The sequence below is a fragment of the Nycticebus coucang genome, chromosome 5 (genome assembly GCF_027406575.1).
Source record: "Nycticebus coucang isolate mNycCou1 chromosome 5, mNycCou1.pri, whole genome shotgun sequence".
Lineage (NCBI taxonomy): Eukaryota > Metazoa > Chordata > Mammalia > Primates > Lorisidae > Nycticebus > Nycticebus coucang.
Window position 1 is genome coordinate 109,739,967 of NC_069784.1, and position 24,597 is coordinate 109,764,563.

A 24,597-nucleotide genomic window follows, 5' to 3' on the forward strand; every position below is an offset into this window, starting at 1 on the left:
AAAGATGGCGGCTGCATCAAAGGTTGCTTGTATACTGGGCATAGGAGGAGAAAGATTCCACAGGTTGCTGAAAGGTTTTGGCAGGTTAGGGTCTTTCTGGGGGAACTCGTGGGGCAGGGCCAGGTAGGCCTTTTGTTCTAGGAGGGGACGAAAACTATGCACGGTTTTCCTTCCTACATTATTCTCCTTTCTGTTCAATCTTCGTATCAAAAACATCTTTCATAAAACAGGATCACAGTTGACTACAAAGTTAGTTGTTAATTATCAGTTTAATTACACTGATAATTAAAAGGAGAGGAAGGGGAAGGGATTAGGCCCCTAACATTCCTGACTCTTGTTAAAAGGGGTGATGTAGATGAAGGTCAGTCTTCTGGAACTGCTTCTCCTGGACAGGGCTGTAGTTGTCCTTGGTGAGACGAGTCCAGTATCGGCGGGGCTGCATGTGTTTGGGGTGTATTGGGAGAGAGTTCAGGGAGTAGTAGAAACTGAGTTGCAACTGTGGCTGACACCTTTTTTTATCCTGTCTTGATTAAATGAGGACAGGAACTGGATGACATAAGGGGCAATGGTTAATAACAGGAGGATTACAGTGAATGGGCCTCAGAGGGGGTAAGATCCAGTCTTCCCACAGGCTGTCGAACAAGGAACCCTCATTTTGAGAGTGGCTTGTTCCCCAAGTAGGGTGATGCCCTCTTGGACCACATCAGACTTGGTGTAGAAACAGCAAGTCTCCTGTAACAAAGTGCAAAAGCCCCCTTCCCGCATTGTGAGTAGATCCAAGCCTCTATAATTTTGGAGAACTAGTGATGCCAGGGAGTCTACCTGATTTTGTATGAATAGTAACTGATAAAGACTTCCTGGAGGCTTTTGGCCAGTTCAATTCCTAGGTCGACAGTTCCAGTGGAAACCCCTGCTGTGATGCCTAATCCCACTAGGAAAGGGATTAATTGGATGGCAGGCTGAACTCTAAGTACAATGTGAAGGGGGACTGGAAACTGCATCTTGCCTGGGAGGAGGGATGTATCAGGGGAAAGCAGAACCAGGGTGCAGGTCCCAGCCCAGTTTCTTGGCAGGCATAGATAGGTGGAGGTTCCACCCAAGAAAAAGACACCGGTGTCACTGAGGCAAGTGGAAAAGTTGAAGAAAAGGAGAAATTCTTGAGTTTCTGAGTATTTTCTGAGGGCGCTTTTAATGTCCCAGAGGTAAAGACTTCTTGCTAGAATTGCTCTGGTGAGAGACTGAATAGGTGGGGGTGTAACAGAGGGTGTTTTAGGGAAGAGGTAGAAGTTTATTTGATTTAGGGGTCAATGACGCTGTCAGTGGGCATAGGGGGGCAAGAGGCTTCAGTTTTTCCAGTTTTTAAGGGAGGAGTGCAGATTAGACAATAGGCCTGTCTTAGCAGAAGGGGTGTTCTAATTTTGGGTGTAGGTATTAATAAGAGAGAGGGATAGAGATGAGAAAGAGAGCAGAGAGTAGGGAGCGAGTCGGAGTCTGGATTGTGTGATGGGCTGGGCTTCTAGGTAATTTACTTTGGGTGGAAGGTCTGTGTTTTCAGAGTTCAGAGAGTTGAATCTAGGACAGGATTTGTAGCTCAGCAGTAGTGATGAAAAACAGTAAGAATGAAAAGGATTCCTTTTAGCTGGATGGTTGCCTTGACTTAGAGTAAAGTCTTTACTTTAGTTTGTAGGCTGTAAGCATTGTGGTCTCTTTATGAAGTCATGAAGAGAGTTTGTAGGGGCCAGGTGGGATTGGAAAATTAAGGAGAAAGATAAAGGAACTAGACGTTTACTAGTTTCATTCCTTGAAATCTGCCCTTGGCACTTTGCAGACTTGTCTCTTTTGCCCTGATCTCTAGTCTTAAAGAGGAGAAGGAGGCCTAGTGAGGCAGAATTCAACAGTCTTCTTTTCTTTTTTTTGAGACAGAGTCTCACTTAGTCACCTTTGGTAGAGTGTCATTGGCATCATAACTCACAGCAACTCAAACTCTTGGGTTCAAGTGATCCTCTTGCCTCAGCCTCCCAAGCATCTGGGACGATAGGCGACTGCCACAACGCCCGGCTATTTTTTAGAGATGAGGTCTCGCTCTGGCTCAGGGTGGTCTTGACCCACCCCCCACCCCCCAGTGAGCTCAGGCAATCTACCCACCTTGGCCTACCAAGTGCTGGGATTACAGACGTGAGCCAACTTTCCTGGCAGAATTCAATAGTTTTCAATCCTGGAGGTATCAGATAAATTGTGTTATTTAGTCAATATTTATCACAGCTTTGGATAATAGAGCAAGAGTATTAGTAATGTTTTAAATAAAATCATAAAAGAATACCTCAGCTCTTTCCATGACATTTTTAAAAGAATTCAATTTTGAACTGTAGCTGATTAGAAACTGTTGTTTAAGAAGACCAAAGTAAAGTAGTCTGTGGATCATAAAGATTTTATAGCAGTCATGATTACAGATGGAAAGGAGATTTGGCTATTGTTGTAGTATAGAAATTAGTATATAATTATTATTGATAATATATATCAAGGCCTATTAAATATTATAGGTCTAGAAGTTTAATAGAAACACAGATTATCATAAAACACTAGCTTTTATTTAAGAGTAATAGTCTTTAGATGACTAAGGGCAATTCAAGAAGTTATATGGGGGGTGGCGCCTGTGGCTCAGTGAGTAGGGTGCCGGCCCCATATGCCAAGGGTGGTGGGTTCAAACCCAGCCCCGGCCAAACTGCAAAAAAAAAAAAAAAAAGTTATATGGGTATAAAATTTAACTTTTAAAGTTTAGGGTTTTTTTTTTAATTTTATCGTGAGTGAACGAACATTTAAAGAAAGCTTTATTTATTTATTTACTTATTGTTTGAGACAGAGTCTCACCTTCTTGCCACCTGGTAGACTGCTGTGGTGTCACAGCTCACTAACTCAACCTCAAATTTAAACTCCTGGGCTCAAGTGATTCCCTTGCCTCAGCCTCCCAAGTAGCTAGGACTACAGGCATCTGCCACAACACCCAGCTATTTTTTAGCGATGGGGGTCTCTCTCTTGCTCAGGCTGGTCCTGAACTCCTGAGCTCAAGTGATTCACCTCCTTAGCCTCCCAGAGTGCTGGGATTACAGGCAGGAGCCACTGTGCCTGGCCTAAAGCTTTGTTGTTTTAACCAAATTTCATACAGTATAGCCAACTGGATCATATAAAAACTCTTCCATTTATTTATTTGGTTTTATATTTAAGACAGAGTTTCACTTTGTCACCCTTGGTAGAGTGGCATGGTGTCCTAGCTCACAGCAACCACAAACTCTTGGGCTCAAGCTGTTGCTTCAGTTTTTCATTTTTAGTAGAGATGGGGGTCTCACTCTTGCTCAGGCTAGTTTATAACTGGTCAGCTCAAGTGATTGACCCACATCAGCCTCTCAGCCTTGTAAACTCTTTAATAAATTCTCTCTTCTATCTAATTTAGAGTTCTATCTAATGTGTACAATTTAAAGATTATGCTACAAAACTATGTTTTGTCCTTACTTTTTCTCCTTCTAAATAATCAGTCACTTCACCTCAGGATAAAATGTTACTATGCACGGTTTTCCTTCCTATTCTCCTTTCTGTTCAATCCTCTTATCAAAAACCTCTTTCATAAAACAGGATCACAGTTGACTATAAAGTTTGTTGTTCACTTAATTAAACTGATAATTAAGATTTTAAAAAGTAAAAATCTTATTTGTGGGTAGAGACTCAGTTTCCCAAATAATCATAAGCCTAATATAGACTATTAAAATATAATACAAAAGTGAACAAAAATCTTTTGTTATTCGTGGCTCAGCGCCCATAGCACAGTGGTTATGGCACCAGCCACATACACCAAAGTTGGTGGGCTCAAACCCAGCCCAGGGAAACTAACCAACAATGACAACTGCAACAAAAAATAGCTGGGCATTGTGGCGGGCACCTGTAGTCCCAGCTACTTGGGAAGTTAAGGCAAGAGAATTGCTTGAACTCAAGAGTTTGAGGTTGCTGTGAGCAGGGACACCACTGCACTCTACCAAGGGCGACATAGTGAAACTGTCTCAAAAAAAAAATCTTTTATTCTTATTCACATCATATGGAAATCTTATTCAAAAGGAGAAAATCAAGTTATTTCATTGCATTAATGTATTAATTATAAACCCAATTTCAATAAAATATTATTCGGTTATTCTCAGACCAGTTCCTAAAGAGGCAAAGCAAGTCCTTTTTGCAGTAGGACTGATTTTTCTGATAGCCATCTCACATGTAGTTACTTTTATTGATGTATTAATTATTATCTTAAAATTTAAACTTACAATGATCTTAAAACTAATTTTCTTTATCAAAGGTTACAAAGGTCACGTGAACTAAAAGGCATTTAAGTTCTTTCTCATGTTTTTGATAAAATATTTGATGTAAGTCCTTACTTTTTTCTTTAAGCCAATTAATTAGAGCTCTTTTACACTGATAGTGAAGCATTCCATACATATGACATATATGGACATGGAAACACAGACATATAGGAGTAGACACTTCAGGTGGAAAAAGGCAGAAAGTTTATAGTTTTTTCAGACATCAGAGAAAGGAAGCCAGAGATCTTCTTTTTTTTTTTTTGCAGTTTCTGGCTGGGGCTGCGTTTGAACCCTCCACCTCCGGCATACGGGGCTGGCGCTCTATTCCTTTGAGCGACAGGCACCGCCCTCCAGAAGATCTTTTTTTAGTGAAGGAGATAACTGGAAAGTAATAAAGGATGAGTAAAAGGACTTTATCTCCCAGTGAACTGAGAAACTGGGGAATATGTGGGGGGTGTGAGGGTGTTACATTATTGAGTCTATTTGAAGTTCAACATGTTGGTCAGATGAAAGTAGCTCTCGTCAACTTAGGGGACCACCAGTTTCCGAAGGTGAATGTAGTCTCCTGTTCTAAGGAGGATATATTCTCACTTCCAGAGCCTTTCTGTTTTGCAGAGAGCACATGGTTTTGGAGTCTCCACCGAGGGTGTTTCTTAAAGAACTTTACTCTAGGGACCAGACTCGAGAAGACAGGGAGTGCTCCAGTCCTGCAGAAGGCCGTGCTGTCCTGCATGAGCCTTCTGAGTAACCACCTCTGAAGAAGACATAAGTGGCAGTGACTAAAATTTTTTTTTCTGCCTTTTCCCCATCTTCTCTTCATTCCTATTAAAAGACCATGAAATCCAGTTCTAAAAGTTCCATTAGTGGAGCCTGAGGCTTCTTTTAAGTTTTGGAGTTTATGCTGAATATTGGGGCGAACTGGGGGATGAAGTACTTTGTTCAGTACTAAGATGTAAATTAGTATCAAGATTTGAATTAGTAAGGAGATGAAAAGGGCTGGATTTTTATCCTGGCTTTGACAGATTTATTGTACACTGTTTTTAGAGACAGAGTCTTACTCCATCACCCTGGGCAGAGTGCTCTGCCGTCATAGCTCACAGCAACCTCAGTCTTCTGGGTTCCAGTGATCCTCTTGCCTCAGCCTCCCCAGTAGCTGGGACTATATAGGTGCTCACCACAACACTCCAGTTTTTCTATTTTTAGAAACGGGGGTCTCGCTCTCGTTCAGGCTGTTATTGAACTCTTGATTTCAGGCAATCCTCCAGGCTCCCCCTCTCAGAGTGCAGGGATTACAGGTGACAGCCACAGCACCAGACCATTATTATGCCTTTTGACTTCTGAAATATCTTACAGGGGGAGTCGGTATGTAGGAGAGCAGTGTAGGCTGGGAGAGAGGGGTCTGGGGGAACCCTCCGGGCAGCAGGAGGTGGCAGCGCGGTGCTGTGGGGGTCTGATCGGCGGCAACAGGAAAGTTGCTGACTGTAGAACCTGGCCACAGAAAAAGCGGGCGGGCTCGGAAGGAGTCAGGAGAAGCTGGAGATGTGGGACGTGCAGGCCTGCGCGTGTGCGGGTGCGGGGGTGGAGCAGCGGGAGCTGGAGGAATCTATGCAGGAGGGAAGATAGGGCGATCCGGAGATGGGGAAGTTCAACGTGAAGGTGTCCGGGAACCCTACTCACCCTCAAACGGCAGCGGGACGAAATCCTCTAAAAATCTCCCACAGGCGGTTCAGTGCAGTGGGGTCTGGGCCACAACGCGCCAGGCCCGGGTGTTCAGCACCAGATGAAAGGGGTGTACTCGGGAACGAGACTGGGAGAGGGTCAGGCCATGTTTAATGACAAGCAACACACACCCGCCTGGGAAAACAAGGCAACTGCGCCGAGAGGAGTTGGGGGCTTGTTTTTATACTGGGCGCAGGGGCGGAAGGTTCCAGCGCGTGCTGGAAGGTTTGGGCGGGCCAGGGTCTTTCCGGTTGGGGCGGGGCCGGCTCAGCCTTTGTTTTGGGAGGGGCGGGAGGAAGGAAGGGTTTGACTTCTGCTCCGAGACTCCCAGCCACCAGAAACCCGGCTCCTTTCCTTCTCTTCTCTTCTCTTTTTCTTTTTCTTTTCTTTTTTCTTTTGTAGAGACAGAGTCTCACTTTATGGCCCTTGGGTAGAGTGCCGTGGCCTCACACAGCTCACAGCAACCTCCAACTCCTGGGCCCAAGCGATTCTCTTGCCTCAGCCTCCCGAGCAGCTGGGACTACAGGCGCCCGCCACAACGCCCGGCTATTTTTTGGTTGCAGTTTGGCCGGGGCCGGGTTTGAACCCGTCACCCTTGGTATATGGGGCCGGCGCCTTACCGACTGAGCCACAGGCGCCGCCCTCTTTTTCTTTTTTTCTTTCGACAAAGACTCACTGTCACCCTCTCTGTAGGTGCGGTAACATCATAGCTCACAGCAACCTCAAACTCTTGGGCTCAAGCGCTCCTCTTGCCTCAACCTTCCAAGTAGCTGGGATTACAAGCGCCTGCCACAACACCTGGCTATTATTTTATTGTATTTTATTATGCCAGCTCTTGCTCAGGCTAGTCCTAAACTCCTGAGCTCAAGCAATCCACCCACTTTGGCCTCCCTGAGTGCTAGTGTTACTGGCGTGAGCCACTACACCTGACCCTCCTGCCTTTTCTTATTTTTTATTTTTTTCTCTCTCTTCCTATTTCTTCTCTTTCTCCTTCTGCATCTCCCTCAGCCCTCCCACTCCACTCCCAATTCTTCTTTCTGTCTTCTGCGGGTAGTGGAAGAAGTTGCCAGGGAAGAGGAGGTGCCCGGGAAGAGGAAGTGGACTAGTGATAAGTAATACAGACTGTCTCTGTTGTAACAAAGATAAGATATAACTTTCATTATTGTTAACAGAAAATGAGATTTTTTTGTTTGTTTGTTTTGATACACAGTCTCACTCTGTCACTCTACCTAGAGTGCCTCAGTGTGATCATAGCTCACAGCAATCTCAAACTCTTGGACTCAAGCGATCCTCTTGCCTCACCTTCCTGAGTGACTGACACTATGGGCACCTGCCACAATGCTCAGCTACTTTTTTCTGTTTTTAGTAGAGACAGGGTCTCCCTTGAGAGTGACGCTCAGCTTGGTCTCAACTCTTGAGCTCAAGCAATCCATCTGCTTCAGCCTCCCAGAGAGTTAGGATTACAGGTGTGATTTACAGTCATCTAGCAAAAATGAATTTTAAAACAACAAATATAATGTGTGATCTCTGATGCCCTCCTAGGACATCCTGTATTCTCCCTTCCTGAGTCTCAGTTTTACCAAATAAAATTGTATCTGGGCCTCCAGGTAAGATTCACTCAAATGCTTTTAAGGCAGCACAGAAGAGCAGATAAAAAAAACTAAATTCACTTGTGCATTTCCTTATCTTTTTATAAGATAAAACTCATAAAAATGGCTCAGCACCCGTAGCACGGTGGTTACAGCATCAGCCACGTACACCGAGGCTGGCGGTTTTGAACCCAGCTCAGGCCAGCTGGACAACAATGACAACTGCAACAACAACAACAACAAAATAGCTGGGCAGACAGATATCACTTAAATAAGATAAAATATATGAGACCATTTGATCGGGTATCAAAATTGCTTGTATAACCACTGATTGTGGATGTGGAGGATATGAATTAGAATTCTGGCTCTACCCTAGACAGACTGTTTGTCTTTGAGAAACTCATCTGACCACTCAGCGTCTCAGTTTCTTTTATCTGTCAAATGGAGATTGTATTTTCCATCTTGCAGGTGTAAATGAGTAAAATTCAATGACTACTCACCCAAGTGACCACATTGCACTAAATACAAGTCCCAGTGTACTGACTCCCTCTTCAAATCCATTCTCACTGCAAAGAGGACATGAGTGTACCCATTATTAAAAGGAAAACCTGCATGAAAGAAAAATTTATTACAAACTATAACAAATTATAAGTCAGGGAAAATCTGGACAAAACCCATAGCAAAAACACTCTGTAAGATAAATAATGAATCTAATTGGAAGGAATTTTTGTAATTAGGTTTATTCTGTGGTTCTCTACAAATAATTTTATTACATATGTTAGATATGATATTAAGAATCATGAGCCATTTGCATTAAACATTTATAAAAATATATAACTAATCAGGAAATTCTTAAATTGAGACAAACATGAGAAGAGAACAATGGCAACTTTATTTTTTAAGCGATTCTCTTGCCTCAGCCTCCTGAGTAGCTGGGACCACAGGCGCCAGCCACAACGCCCAGTTATTTTTAGAGACAGGGTCTTGCTTTTGCTCAAGCTGGTCTCAAACCCATGAGCTCAGGCAATGCACCTGCCTCAGCATCCCAAAGTACTGGGATTACAGGTGTGAGCCACCACACCCGGACCATAATGGCAACTTTTAATAAACACAGAAGTAGCTGCTTATTCCTAAGATAATTGTTGAACTGACCCAGCACAGCCATAATATCTAGTGATCTTCATCATCATGCCTATTCAACAAAGATGATGACCAAGTGACAGATGCCTGGTCACTCTATATGCTCTTGTATGGACCTCTTCTATGCAAGAGGAACAATGTTAGCTCTTCTCATCTTGTTTTAGCTTTGAAAAATTATATATATACCGAGACATAAACCAAGTGGAGCATCTATTCACAATGCATTTTAGCTATTACTGTATTAATATCACTATATTAATATAACATAATGCATAAATATAATATATTACTATATTGGGAAAAATATCCAACATGAAAAAATACTGAGAAATTCTAGAAAGCCTATGATGCTCACTTCCATTTATAATAAGTTCTATAAGCAATGGCAGTAACTTACTATGCACAGCTGAGAATTTCCAGGAAAGTTGAAACTATACTCATTCCAGCAGAGATGCCGTGTACAACTAATCCCAGCACCAGCTGCCAGAGCTGACTACAGAGGGGTTTTGGGAAAAGAAAAACAAAAATGTCAGCATTTTAAGAGATACAAAGTTTAATGCTAAGGAGGACAGGATCACAGAGAAATTAGTTACACAGATTAATTATTAATTACTAAGGGAGATGTTAAACTCAAAAAAAAGAAAAGTGAGGCTCTTGGATGGTAAGTGATTTCCCCCAGTTCACACGACTAGTAAATGGTAAAGCCAAAATGCAAAGCCAGGTCTGAAAGACTTCGAAATCCTTCTCTTTCCTGGAAAATGTGTTTTATCCTATAAATACCAGAAAAGGTCTTTAAAAGTTCCCTTTATTTTAGCAAATAAATTACACTAAACAAGTTTTAATGAGCAGCTACTACATGTTAACAATGAAAGTCAGAAAAAGATTTGGTTCTGGCTTTGCAGAAGAAGGAGAAAAAGTAGAAAAAACAAGAAATACGTTCTAAGAACTATGAACTAAAGTGGGTAGCAACAACTGCTATTTTCATTTTTTTATCTTTAAAGTGATGTTTTTATTACTTTTAAATAATGTACTAATATACTAATTTCTAGTACTAATGTTCCAGTTATACAAAATGAATTGTGCACTTAAAATTTTGTTAACCTGGCACATCTCATGGTAAGTGTTTTACCACAGACGTAAATAAATAAATAAATAAATAAAACCATACAATATCCATCAAAGTACACGTATGTGTGTGAAAATATAAAATAATCCTAACAGTATATGCTCCTATTTATCTAAAAAGATCATATAAAGTATAAAGGTACACATTGATACTAAGTGATCATTTTCCACTAGGAACTGTGGGAAATTATTTCCAGTAGGAATAAGAGCATTTTTTACTTTTTATTTTTATTAGATCATAACTGTGTACATGACTGCATTTATGGGGTACAATGCTGATTTTATATACAATTTGGAAGGTTTACATCAAAGTGGTTAGCATAGGCTTCACCTCACTTATTTATTGTTGTGTTTAGAAATTTATACTCTACTATTTATATATTCAACATGTACCTTTGCAATATGCACAGTAGGTGAGGTCCCACGGATTACCCTCCCTCCACCTGTCCAACTCCCTCCCCTGGCCTTTCTCTTCCACCCTTCTCTCTGGGCTAGAATTGTGTTATATCTTTCGTATGAAAGTGTGGGTGATTTTTTTTTTTTTTTGAGACAGAGTCTCACTATGTTGCCCTCGGTAGAGTCCTGTGGTGTCACAGCTCACAGCAACCTCCAATTCTTGGGCTTACGTGATTCTCTTGCCTCAACTTCCCAAGTAGCTGGGACTACAGGTGCCCACCACAATCCCCGGCTATTTTTTGGTTGCAATTGTTTAGCTGGCCCGGATGGGGTTCGAACCCACCACCATCGGTGTTTGTGGCTGGTGCTGTAACCACTGTGCTACTAGGGGGGTGCTGAGCCAAGTGTGGGTGATTAGATATTGATTTCATAATAGTATTGAGTGCACTGGGTATTTTTTTCCATTCTTGAGATACTTTACTTAGGAGAATATGATATAATTCTTGATATTCTATGAATATTATTTTCATAATAAAGTACAAACAAGTGTGCAATTGAAACAGAAGGAGAAGAAACATTTTTGTCATTTGATACAGATTTTATCCATTCCTGTCTGCTTGTACCACTGCTAACTCCTAGGAAGGTAAAATATCATTGGTCTAAACAAACAATTGAAGAGATCCCAAATCAAAATAATTATTTAAATATTAAGCCTCAAAATACTAAGCTATAACAGAATTATAATTAAATTTTTGATATCATTCCCAATGCTATTTAACCAAAAATACAGAAGAAGAAAAAATTACCTTTTATTTTTGGAGAGAAAGAGTCTCACTTTATCCCCTTCGGCAGAGTGCCGTGGCGTCACATAGCTCACTGCAACCTCCAACTCCTGGGCTTAGGCGATTCTCTTGCCTCAGCCTCCAGAGTAGCTGGGACTGCAGGTGCCCGCCACAATGCCTGGCTATTTTTTGTTGTAGTTTGGCCGGGGCTGGGTTTGAACCTGCCATCCTCGGTATATGGGGCCAGCGCCCTACCCACTGAGCCACAGGTGCCGCCCCCAAAATTACCTTTTAATGTGCAAAATTGGAACAAACCCTAAGAACATGTAGCACCCTACTGTGATTAAGTTTCCAAAAACCAGATGCCATTTCCTTAGATGCTGGGAAACAGAAAGAGAGTTCAAATAACCTCTTAGAAGTAAAGATCTTCCATGATTAAAGAACATAAGTCATGAGATTCAAAAACCCAAATACAATGAAAAAAGAATTTTACATTTAATAGAAAAGTAGAGGAAAAACTCCAAAGCAAAGACAAGATACAGGGATTCCTCAGGAGGGGCGTACACTGCAGATTTTTTCACTTGATGAACTCCTCCAAATATAAGAATTTGCAAACAGTGACCACGAGGAACCCACAATAGATAGTTAAGTAGTTACAATACCTAGAAAAATTCCAGTGTTAAAAAATGGAGCCAGAATGGCTTGGCACCTGTGGCTCAAGCGGCTAAGGTGCCAGCCACATACACCTGAGCTGGCGGGTTCAAATCCAGCCTGGGGCCTGCCAAACAACAAAGACGGGAATTGTGGCAGGCACCCGTAGTCCCAGCTACTTGGGAGGTGGAGGCAGGAGACTCGCTTGAGCCCAGGAGTTGGAGGTTGCTGTGAGCTGTGATGTCACAGCACTCTACCCAGAGCGACAGCTTGAGGCTCTGTCTCAAAAAAAAAAAAAATGGAGCCAGGGCTTGGTGCCTGTAGCTTAATGGTTAGAGCACTGGCCACATACACCAGGGCTGGCAGGTTCAAGACCCGGGCCTGCTAAACAACAATAACAACAACAAAAAAAACATCGCCAGGTGTTGTGGCAGGTGCCTGTAGTCCCAGCTATGGGGGAGGATGAGGCAAGAATATCACTTAAGCCCAAGTGTTTGAGGTTGCTGTGAGCTGTGATGCCACAGCACTCTATAAAGGGCCACATAGTAAGGCTCTTTCTCAAAAAAAAAAAAAAAAAAAAATGGAGCCAGGCATCGTAGCTTATGTCATAATCCTAGTCCTTTGGGAGATCATGGAGGGAGAATCATTTGAGGTCAGGAGTTTGAACCTATCCTAAGCATGAGGAAGACCCTGTCTCTACCAAAAAAAACCCCCAAATTAGCTAGGCATGGTGGTGCCTGGAATCTCGCCTACTTAGGGGGCAGAGGCAGGAGGATTGCTTGAGCCCAAGAGTTGGAGATTGCTGTGAACTAGGCAGACACCATTATACTCTAGCCCAGGAGAGATCCTATCTCAAAAAAAAAAAAAAAAAAAAGGCCCCTCTATAGACTGAATGCTAGTGTCCCCCCAAAATTTTTGTGTCAAATCCTAACATCCAAGGTGATGGTATCTGGAAGTGGCCTTTGGAAGGTGATTAGGTCATGAAGGTGGAGCCCTCATAGATGGGATTAGTATCCTTTTTAAAAAAGACCCCAAATTGGGCTCAGTGGCTTCATCTATAATCCTAGCTACTTGGGAGATTGAGACAGAAGGATCACTTGAGACCAGTTTAAGATCAAACTGGCAATAATATAGCAAATCCCACTCTCAAAAAAAAAAAGAAAAAAGAAAGAAAGAACTTTAAAGGCCCCCCGAGGGCTCCCTTGCCCCTTCTGGAGCATGAGGTTACAGTGAAAAGATGGCCAGGAAACAAGCCATCATTAAAAATGAATCTACTCAGGGTGATGGCTGATGTTGGAAGACCCTAGAACATCTCCATCAGTCCAATCGAATGTGTCGATTCTTTTTTTTTTTTTTGCAGTTTTTGGCTGGGGCTGGGTTTGAACCCACCACCACCTCTGGCATATGGGGCCAGCGCCCTACTCCTTTGAGCCACAGGCGCCACCCAAGAATGTGTCAATTCTAACCAACAGATCCCTAGAGTTCCAGAGGCACAGTTGGAAAACCATTAGTCCAAACATACAAAAGCAACTAAAATCTAAGTTAAGGGTACGTACGGGCATCTTATCACTTAGTAGGCCAAACAGTGGTGAAGAAATGGCGTAGGACAGTGCCAAACCCAGGAATACCAGTCCCACATATCCAGCTGGTAAATTAAACTGTAAAGAAAATCCTATATTAAAATTAAATAATTAGGCCACACACAGTGTGGTTCACGCCTGTAATCCTACTACTCTGGGAGGCTGATGCGGGTGGATTGTCTGAGCCCATGGGTTCGAGACCAGCTTGAGCAAGAGCAAGACCCTGTCTCTAAAAATACCTGGGCATTGTGGCAGGCACCTGTAGTTCCAGCTACTTAGGAGGCTGAGGCAAGAGAACAGCTTGACTCCAAGAGTTTGAGATTGCTGTGAGCTGTGAAGCCACAGCACTGTACTGGGGCAACAAAGTGGAACTCTGTCTCACTAAATAAATAAATAATTTTTAAATAAACACCCATCTTTTCCTTATATCATTTCTTCAGCTCTTGTTATTACCTTGAGTACTAATAACACTCAGCATTCTTCCTAATGTTTGTGTGTGTAAATGGGTTGCTTTTTCTCTGAGAGGGAAAAAAAACTAACTGAGAGGTCAGAAGACTTAGATTTGTTTGCTTTTAGCCTTTTACATTAAGCATATAATTCTGCTCCTAGAATAACATTTCTATATGTAAATAGTTTTTTGCAAACTTTAACGTGCCTAGAAATTATCAGGAGAGCTTGTTAAAAGGGGTTCCTGGCTCAGAGCCTGTAGCTCAGCAGCTAGGGAGTCAGCCACATACACGAGTTGGCAGGTTCAAATCCAGCCCAGGCCTGCCAAACAACAATGACAATTACAACCAAAAAATAGCCGGGGGTTGTGGTGGGTGCCTGTAATCCCAGCTACTTGGGAGGCTGAGGCAAGAGAATCTCTTAAGCCCAAGTGTTTGAGGTTGCTGTGAGCTGTGATGCCATGACACTCTACCCAGGGTGACAGCTTGAGACTGTCTCAAAAAAAAGAGGTTCCTGTGGCTCAACACCTGTAGCTCAATGGCTAGGGTGCCGGCCACATGCATGGGGGCTGGTGGGTTTGAACCTGGCCAGGGCCTGCTATACAACAATGACAATAATAACAAAAAATAGTCGGATGTTGTGGTCACTATTGGGAGGCTGAGGGAAGAGAATCGCTTAAGCTCAAGAGTTGGAGGTTGCTGTGAGCTGTGACACCACCACCAGCTGTGCACTCTACTGAGGGTAACATAGTGAGATATTGTTTCAAAAAAAAAAAAAAAAAGAGGTTCCTGGTCCCTGGTAGCTCACACCTGTAATCCTGGCACCCTGGAAGGCTGAGGCGGGAGGATCCCTTGGGCCCAGGAGGTTGAGACCAGCCTCAGCAAAGTGGGACCCCATCACTACCAAAACCAGAAAAATTAGCCAGGCATGGGGGAAGGTACCTGAGTTCCCAGCTACTCAGGAGACTAAGGTAGGAGGATTGGTTGAGCCCAGGAGTTTGAGGTTGATGTGAGCTAGTGTGAGGCCATGGCACTCCAGCTTGGGTTATGGAGCTATATCAAAAGAAAAAAAGAGGCTCCTGGATCCTAGCTGTAAGGTTTCTGATTCAGAAAGTTTGGGATAAGACCTGAGAATCAGCATTTTGTTTTTTCTTTTTTTTTTTTTGAAGAAAACAGATTTTTTTAATGAGGATTTGGAATTGCAATATATCTTTTTTTATTTTTTTAATTTTTAAATTAGATTTTATTATAGTCAATAGAGAATCAGCATTTTGAACAAGCTCCCAGGTGATTCCGATAGTTCACAGGCTGCAGTTTAAGGTACAGAAAACACGAATAATAACATTTCCTTTAACACAAAGGGGCGTTACTATCTGATTTAAAAAGTAAGTCATACCATACAGTATTTAATTATATTTAATTTTTTTTGAGACAGAGTCTTGTGGTCGCCCTGGTATAGAGTGTCATGGTGTCATCATAGCCTAAAGCAACTTCAAACTCTTGTGTTCAAGCGATCCTCTTGCCTCAGCCTCCCAAGCACCTGGAACTCCAGGCGCCCACTACAACACCAGGCTAGTTTTTCTATTTTGTAGTATATTGGGTCTCTCTCCCTTTTGCTCAGACTAGTCTTAAACTCCTGAGCTCAAGCAATCTACCCGCCTCAGCCTCCCAGATTGATAGGATTACAGGTGTGAGCCAGCACACCCAGCCTGGACATATCCTCTTAAAAGATGACATACAGTATTTTAAAAGGCTTCTGAAACAGTGAGCTACCACATAAATCTGATACTGTTAGTATTACCCACATGGTATAAATGCCTTTTTTGGGGGTTGGTAATCCAGTTGTTTTCATTTTCCTTAATAAATTTCTTCAAGTAATTTTTTAAATTAAGCCCACAGGATTTATTCGTGAGTCACTATGTCTTTTAATAGTTTTTGTGATAAATATTAATTGTGCTGAGATATTAGTTCTTTCAAGATGGTAGCAGGATGCAAAAGTCAGAAATGTCCTCTTCTCATCTTACGGCTGGAGGGATAAGATGTAGAACCATCCTACCCGGAAAGGCCAGACAACCAGTGGCTGTCCAGCAAACTGCCCACTAAACAACAAGTCCGAAGAGGAGCAACAGAAAAAAACAATTTGATTAAAAAACAAGAAAAGAAATTTCTAAAAAATGTTTAGGTTGGAATTGGCTAACGGGATGGGGAAAATGTCAGCAGTTGCAGGACACCACAGCCATCCCTGGGCTCATAAAAGGTGTGACATAGTCCATCACCCAGGCACAAGCAGTGCCAGCGTAGGCTACCTACCATGCCGCAATGGGTCAGCTATACTTATCTTTCTCCTTTCTTATAAATAAACTACTTTTTTTTGAGACAATCATGTTCTGTGCCCTGGGCGGCATGGTGGCACACCCTTGGTGTCCAAGCTCACAGTAAACTCCAACTCTTAGGCTCAGGCAATCCCCTTGGAAAACCAGGCTAGTTTTTCTATTTTTCCTAGAGACAGGTTTTACTCTTACTGAGGCTGGTCTCATACTCCTGAGCTCAGGTGATCCACCTGCCTTGACCTCCCAGAGTTCTAGGATTACAGGCATGAGCCACTATGCCCAGCCTAGATATAACCTCTTAAAAGCACAGAGAAAAATGGCTTAAAGAGAGACCTGTTGTTAATGATATAAAGAGATCCTGTCAGTATAATCACAAAATATGTTTTATGTATTCTCTCTTGGGTGCATAACATCCAATATTAGACAATGTTATGTTATTTCCTAAATCTTGGGGCAGGGACTAAAATTATAGTCCCCAAGTTTATCCCTGAAATATACAAAATTGTTTTTAGTGACTTCAAAAGGCAATGTTTATTAAAAAAAAATTAATCCTTACGTTCTGTGATAGATCAATATTCAGAAATGATCATATTGGAAACTTTATTAGAACTTATGTTTCTCTGGGCGGCGCCTGTGGCTCAAGGAGTAGGGCGCCGGTCCCATATGCCAGAGGTGGCGGGTTCAAACCTAGCCCTGGCCAAAATAAAAAAAATAAATAAATAAAAAAAAAAAAAAAAAGAACTTATGTTTCTCATAGTTGTGCTTTTTTTTTTATTGAGAGAGTCTCATATGTTGTCTTCGGTAGAGTGCTGTGGCGTCACAGCTCACAGCACAACTCTGGGGCTTAAGCAATTCTCTTGCCTTAGCCTCACAAGTAGCTGGGACTATAGGCGCCCGCCACAACACCCAGCTATTTTTTTGTTGCTGTTGTCATTGTTTAGCAGGCCAGGGCTGGGTTTGAATCCTTCAGCCTCCCGTGTATGTGGCTGGCACCCTAACCGCTGATCATGGGAGCTGAGCCAAATTGTGCTATTTTAAATCTAATGTCTTAAATAAAATTGGTGTAGGCTGAAGTTAGTCATTGTTGCCTCTTACAGGCATACATTAATTCTCCTGTATAATTAACTGTCAGACTTTGTAATGAACTTAACAGCATCGTTAATAATGTTTTCTTCAAAAATATCTAAGAACACAAAGTTTCTATGCCATCAAACTTTTAGATGGCATTATTCTTCAGCACTAGAGACCCTTGGTTACTTTCTCCCATCCCAGATTAATATAATCCACAATTATCTGATTATATGATTAATCTAAAAAGTAGTAAGATCCCTCGTAGTAGTAAGATCTAACAGAGCAGATCTTCTAGAGCAGAGGTTCTCAACCTCATGACCCCTTTTAACTGTATTAAAGGGTTGCGGCATTAGGAAGGTTGAGAACCACTGTCCCAGAGAAGAACATCTCACATTAAACAAGCTGTTGAGTACCCCGACGCCTACTGAAATTGAAACAAATAGAGGAAGGGTGTCCTTATTAAACAGCACAGATGATGCCCAAGCCAGGCCTACAGTGGCGTGAGCAAGGTCTTGGAAAGAAGGAGACCATGTTTTGGCCACTTAGCGAAAGCCTTCTTTCTTTGGCAATGACTCAGACCCCCAGTTCATAGGGCCGTCCCGGGGAGGCACAGGGTGCCCTGACGTGCAGTTCCCATTCTGCTTCCCTCTCACAGTCACGCAAAGATCATTCCACAAGGCGGGGCCAGAGCAAGCAGTCACGTCGTCCACCTGCTACAGTGCAGAGCTCTTCAGTAATCAGACCGCTTACCTTTTCCAAAACAAAGAGAGACAGAGTAGGATCAAGGAAGCCAAAACAGGAGCTGAGCGAGTTGATGGTGAAAACTATAAAGCCGACCTTGGGTAGAGAGATCAGTTTCCAGAACGAGTGCTGTCCTGGATCAGACACTTTGGAGGAAAAATGAAAAAAATCATAGCAATTAAATCCTCTTAACTTTATCCTTTAACTTACTTTGAAAAGTAAACTGACAAGACCATCTTTATCAGGTGATCAGATAAATAACTGTACCTCTGAGCTTGCCTAAAATCATCAACCACATTTCCATATAACTTATTCAAACCTAGAAGTTACACTGAATTTTACCAAAAATAATTTTCCAAATTTAACAAGAATCAGTTGCAATCAGAGTGTGAGGGGAAGTAAGGCCTTCCTCAGATGGGAGAGAGAATATAGAGAGTTTGACTTGGTGCATCAACAGAGCTTAACCAAGGCACAGAGTACCCTGTGCTTAGGAGGAACCTACATTCCAAAAAAAAATACAGATTTTGTTCTGTTCTCCAAGAAAACATGAGATTGAAAGAAGTGCTACTGAATCCAATGTAAATTACATTTAGCATTCAAGGTCAGTTCAGTGCCAACTGTAATTTTCACCATTTTCCCTAAGTAATCCAAACTTCTTCACTTTTCTAAACAGTAGTCATGGTTATTTCCAAGCTCTAGTCACACTGCATCACACCTTTTTTATTTTTCCTACTATTTTTTTCTTTTCGACTTCCATTCAGTTTGTAAGTCTGGCTCTGGCCCTAATTCTTCCATAACTTTTATCTTTCTCTGTTTTCCCACTGCACTGTTATTCTATACTATATAATTTAACACCAAAATTACACAGAGTGGCCATGAAGTTTGTGTGCACTTTAAAATAGCTATTTGAAAGCGCACACAAACTTTATGGACTCCCTGAAGTTCCCCTTGTATTGATTGGTAGCTTTCCTATCTTCTAATTAATATACCAAACAAAATCTTTGCTGACCCAGGAATCATACAAAATACTTGGCAAAGATATACAAGACAGACCCAGTTCCTGTTCTTGAAGGGAATTACAGTAAGGAGGGGAAAGGGCACTCTACCCAGGGCGACAGCTTGAGACTTTGTCTCAAAACAAAACAAAACAACAAGAAAAAAATCATGAAGTGTGGTTCAACTATTTTAAGTGCTAAACTTAAGACTTTTACGATGCAGGAGTAAAGTTAAACCTAAATAAAATTTGTTATTTACTAGCTCAGTATTCAATAGCAAACCAAATCTCAGCACAGCCTCCATGAGCAATTACAGAAACAGTACATAGTTTGACTAGAAAGAGAACTAGCACCACTGTGTGGCTCAATAAGGTATTGCAAGCAGGCAGACAATACGGTGTGAATTTTGAAATGTATGCTAAGGATGTTAGTCGCCTTTAAAATGGAATTTACAAAAATTCCAATTTTAATTGGTTACATTTGTTGTGCATATAAAAGTGTTATGTTTTTAAGGTATAAGTCAAACTATTATAGTAAAAATTGCTTCCCTAAAATCTAGAATGGGAAAAGGAGTTATCATAATAAGAATATATAAAAACATCCATGAAAATCAACATGTAATTAATATAACCAAGCAGTTGAAGAACGCCATGTAATGAAAACTTGGGTTGATACTTGCTTGAAGGGATGAATAGAAGAATTGCTTGGGGAGCTTTTCAAAGCTAATTAGTACTCTCTTTGCACCCTCCAAATTCTGATAACACAGTTGGCCCTCTGTATCCATGCATGGGGCTGGCATCTGTGGATTCAACCAACCATGAATCAAAAATATGTTTAAAAAATTGTGTCTGTACTGAACATGGACAGTTTCTTTTTCTCATTATTATTCCCTAAATAATACAGCAATTAGTTATATAGCATTCATATCGTATTGGGTATTAGAAGTGATCTAGAGATGATTTAAAGTATACAGGAGAATATGCATAGATTATTTGCAGATATTACACCATTTTATATCAGGGACTTGAGTATCTGTGGATTTTGGAGCCATGGAAGGTCCTGGAACCAACCCCCCACAGTTACTGAGGAACATCTGTATTCCCCTTGGAGGGACATGACTGTCTGGTTGATAGTGCCTGCCACAGGAAGCTCCTGTTAGAGATGTGGGAATAGGGTGGTCCTCAGTTGAGGGGCAAGAAGAAATCTGAGTCCAGTAGCACTACTTATTCAACATCTAGTCCAATGATCAAGGTTGTTAAAAACTCCCCAGAAGTGGGCAGTGCCTGTGGCTCAAGGAGTAAGGCACCAGCCCCATATACTGGAGGTGGTAGGTTCAAGCCTGGCCCTAGCCAAAAACTGCAAAAACAAAAACAAAACAAAAAAAAAAACTCCCCAGAAGAGGCAAGATAAAGTAAGTCTTGCAGGACGAGTAGAGGTTATGCAGAGTGGAAGAGAGAGATTCCAGACTGTATGATTCCTCTACTTAAATCTAACAATAGCTTCTAAATTGGCTTCCAGGAGAAAGTTCGTATTTCATGGATTTCATAAATTTTTCCAAATTGACAAGATAAAATTATACATATATATATTTTTTTCTGGTATATAGCATGATGTTTTGATGTACACTGTAGAATTACTAAATCCAATTAGCTAATTAATGTATGCATTACCTCACATACTTTTTTGTGGTGAGAACACTTAAAATCTACTCTTAGCAATTTTCAAGTATACAATATATTGTTACTACCTATAGTAACCATGATGTGTAATATTTTTCCTGAATTTATTGGATGTAAGGATTTTAATAAGAGGACTGATATATCCAGGGCTCTATTTTAGAAATATTTTTTTCAGGCAGTGTTGAACAGGGAATCGTGAACAGATGGAAAGAAGGAGGGAGAGGAGCTCTTAGCCATCCAGAGCTAAAGCTACATTGTCTGTGAGTCCAGAAGAAGGTCAAGAGAGCCAGGTGCGGTGGCTCACGCCTGTAATCCTAGCACTCGGGGAGGCTGAGGCCGGTAGATTGTCTGAGTTCATAGGTTCCAGACCAGCCTGAGCCAGAGTGAGATTTCATCTCTAAAAATAGCTGGCATTGTGGCAGGAGCCTGTAGTCCCAGCTACTTGGGAGGCTGAGGCAAGAGAATCGCTGTAGCCCATGAGTTTGAGGTTGTTGTGAGCTGTGACACCACGGCACTCTCTCTTGAGGGTGACAAAGTGAGACTCTGTCTCAAAAAAAAAAATGTAAAAATAAAAAATAAAAAAGAAGAAGAAGGTGAAGAGACGGGCAGAGGTTAGAGAATACAAAATTCTGTCAATGTCAGAAAAATAAAATTTGGTTAATTTTCTAGCTTCTGTCTGTAACTTTTTTACAATAACACTTTTGAAAAAGTATTCCTCATCAGCGCCCGGTAGTTCAGTGGGTAGGGCGCAGGCCACATACACCAAAGCTGGTGGGTTCAAACCTGGCCTGGGCCAGCTAAACAACAATGACAACTGCAACAACAACAAAAAAACAGCCGGACACTGTGATGGGCTCCTGTAGTCCCAGCTACTTGGGAGGCTGAGGCAAGAGAATCACGTAAGCCCAAGAGTTAGAGGTTGCTGCGAGCTTTGAGGCCACAGCACTCTACCCAGGGCGACAGCTTGATACTCTGTCTCAAAACCAAAAGCAGAAACAAAAAACAAAAAAGTACTCCTAAATGGGCTTTAATCTGTTTTTACAGCTTTAATAATGACAATCTTAGAGAGGTTTTTAAAATACCAGTTCTTTTTTCTATTCAATCTAAATAAAAAAGCCTTCAGTGGATAAACACTGAGCTTGTCGAACACTTTTGTTCATAAAAATTTAGCTAACGGGGATTTTTGTTAAGTTCAAGAAAGATGCAGGGAAAATAGAGAAATTGTCTGAGAAGAGAAACAAGCCTCGAGTAGCCAGGTCGGTGGCGACTGGGAGGGGCTGCAGAAGATCCCGAGGAGAGAGGAAGGGACGGGATGAGGAGGGCGGGCCGAGCCTCAGGGGTAACAGACACTGGGCCAGTCCAGCTCCTAACCCCAGAAGTTCTAGATATCTAGTTCCACCACTAACTAGGATGTCTCGGCAAAGTCTCTTTCCTTGTCTGGTGTGGTACAGAGTTAACAAACGTTTTGCTCCTGCTACATGAGAATCTGACCCGGTGTTTATTTCTTAATTACCAGCCAAGTACCGAACCAACCATCCTGAGCACAGCCGGGACGCTCAACTGCAGAAGCGACGGGGTCGTCACACTCAGAGAGGGGACGAGCGCCACCGTGTGGCTCCATGTGGCTCTGCCTCTCTAACCTGTTCTCTGAGTGAACGCTTTAGCTCGGTGCCACTAGAACAATGCCCACTATGTTACTTGTTTATATGAATAACTCTGATTGGTAAATTTCAGCTGGACAAAGGGAAATGCAAGTGAACCACGAACAACTGATGAGGACATGATGTTTTGTGTCTCCCTGACTGTGCTGACTCTTACACCTGACATGTTTCCCCATAGAGACACTAGGACTGATATCCATGCATTTATTACAGGGCAGGTTGACTCCTGTGGAACGTGTGGTTTTGAATCCAGGGTGGCTCCCGCTGCTGCCTGAAGTGGGCCTGTGTCTTTACACGTGGGCGCTGCTGCATGGACAGCTGCAAGGGCTGCTGGGAAAGAAGGGCGGATCTTGCTCCACCAGCTCACAGCCTTCGAGGAAGACAGGGGCCAGAAGTGGCTCATAATAACTCCTTGTCCTGACATTTAGTTTTTTGTCTTACATGATTCTCTGGCCTCAGCCTCCGGAGAAGCTAGGCCTACGGGCGCCCGCCACAACGCCCGGCTATTTGTTGTTGCTGTTATTGCAGTTTGGCCGGGGCCGAACCCTCCACCCTTGGTATATGGGGAGGGCACCCTACTTACTGAGCCACAGGGGCACCCCAATTTCTTAATATTTTTGTTAAAGATTTTTTTGTCTATGGTTATAATTAACGTTATTCCGTAATTTTTCTTTTCTTCACTTTTGTCAGGCATTTGTGTCAGGGTAACCTTGAACTGTTTTGAAAAACAAGTCAAAACCATTCCCTCCTGTATTTTCTGGAGTTTTTATTTTTGAAGACAGAGTCTCTCTGTTTCGCAGTGGCATCACAGCTCACAGCAACCTCAAACTCTTGGGCTTAAGCGATTCTCTTGCCTCAGCTGGAATTACAGGCACCTGCCACAACGCCTGGGTATCTTTCTGTTGCAGTTGTCATTGTTGTTTAGCTGGCCCAGCCGGGTTTGAACCTGCCACCCTTGGTGCATGTGGCTGGTGCCATAGCCACTGTGCTATGGGCGCCCAGCCTATTTTCTGGAGTTTGTATGAGATTGATGTTATTCTTCCTTAACATATGATAGAATTCAATGAAACTATCTGAGCCTGCTTGTTCATATCTAGGAAGGTTGTTAATAACAAATTGTCCATTTACTAGGTGCACATATACTGATACTCAGATGTTCTTTTTCTATTTTGTATCAGATTTGGTAAATTATAAATTTTCATGAAAACTTTTCATGTTATCTATGGTTTCACATTATTTGACATAAAAGTGGCGTGGCACCTGTAGCTCAGTGGTTAGGGCGCCAGCCACATGCACTTGAGCTGGAGAGTTCGAACCCAGTCGCTGGGCTTGCTGAACAACAATGACAACAATAACAACAACAAAAAAATAGCTGGGCATGGGGTGAGCGCCTGTATTCCCAGCTACTTGGCAGGCTGAGGCAAGAGAATCGCTTAAGTCCAAGAGTTTGAGGTTGCTGTGAGCTGTGATGCCACTGTACTCTACTGAGGGCAACATAGTAAGACTCTGTCTCAAAAAAAGAAAAAGAAAAAGAAAAGCAAATAATTGGCATAAAAGTTTTTTTTTTTTTGTAGAGACAGAGTCTCACTTTATCAACCTCGGTAGAGTGCCATGGTGTCACAGCTCACAACAATCTCCATTTCCTGGGCTTAGGTGATTCTCCTGCCTCAGCCTCCCAAGTAGCTGGGACTACAGGCACCCGCCACAATGCCCAGCTATTTTTTTTTGTTGTTGTTGCAGTTTGACCGGGCCACCCTTGGTATATGGGGCCAGTGCCCCACTCACTGAGCCACAAGCACCGCCCTGGCATAAAAGTTTTCCTTACATTTTTTATTAAAATTTTAATGTCTAAGATGTGTTCTGATATTATCACTTTATTCCTGACACTCGAGTTTTTGTTCTCTACTCTTTTTCCTAATCAGTATATGAAATGGACCAAATGTTTGTGCTTCCTTTCTCCCACAAATCCACATGTTGAAACCCTAATCCCAGTGATGTGGTGCATTGGGGTGAGGCTTTTGGGAGGTGGCAGGTCTTGAAGGTGCAGCCCTCATGAATGAAATTAGTGCCCTTACAGTAAGAAGCTAGAATGCTGGTTAGCTATCTTTCCTCATATGCTGATGCAATCAGAAGTCAGCAGGCTGCAACCTGGAAGAAGTCCCTAACCACTCTGGAATTTAGCCATGCTGCCAACCTGATCTCAGACTTCCAGTTTTCATAACTGTAAGAAATAATTTTTTTTTTTTTTGAGACAGAGTCTCAAACCATTTTGGAAAATGGTTTTTGTAGAGGCTTTTTTTTTTTTTTTTTAAGACAGAGTCTCACCCTGTCACTTTTGGTAGAGTGCTGTGG

The 24,597-nt window shown here is 42.1% G+C and overlaps 2 protein-coding genes across 4 annotated transcripts in view; both read right to left on the reverse strand.

Moving 5' to 3' along the window:
• Positions 1-6,291, reverse strand: part of LOC128586605 (pantetheine hydrolase VNN2) — a 35,429-nt gene extending 29,138 nt beyond the window's left edge. For 2 of the 3 annotated variants that reach the window (XM_053592594.1, XM_053592593.1), the window contains exon 1: positions 6,018-6,291. The gene's annotated coding sequence lies outside the window, so the exon portion shown is untranslated. The remainder of the gene's footprint in view (positions 1-6,017) is intronic. The other variant, XM_053592592.1, reaches the window with a different exon arrangement.
• Positions 338-22,205, reverse strand: LOC128585566 (MFS-type transporter SLC18B1-like). The gene is made up of 7 exons (XM_053590609.1): positions 22,118-22,205; positions 17,920-18,056; positions 13,299-13,400; positions 11,380-11,471; positions 9,186-9,281; positions 8,149-8,214; positions 338-524 (listed from the first exon to the last, which is right to left on the reverse strand). Exons 1-7 carry the CDS (start codon positions 22,203-22,205, stop codon positions 338-340), a joined length of 768 nt encoding a protein of 255 aa, XP_053446584.1.
• Between the last annotated feature and the right edge of the window lie 2,392 nt (positions 22,206-24,597).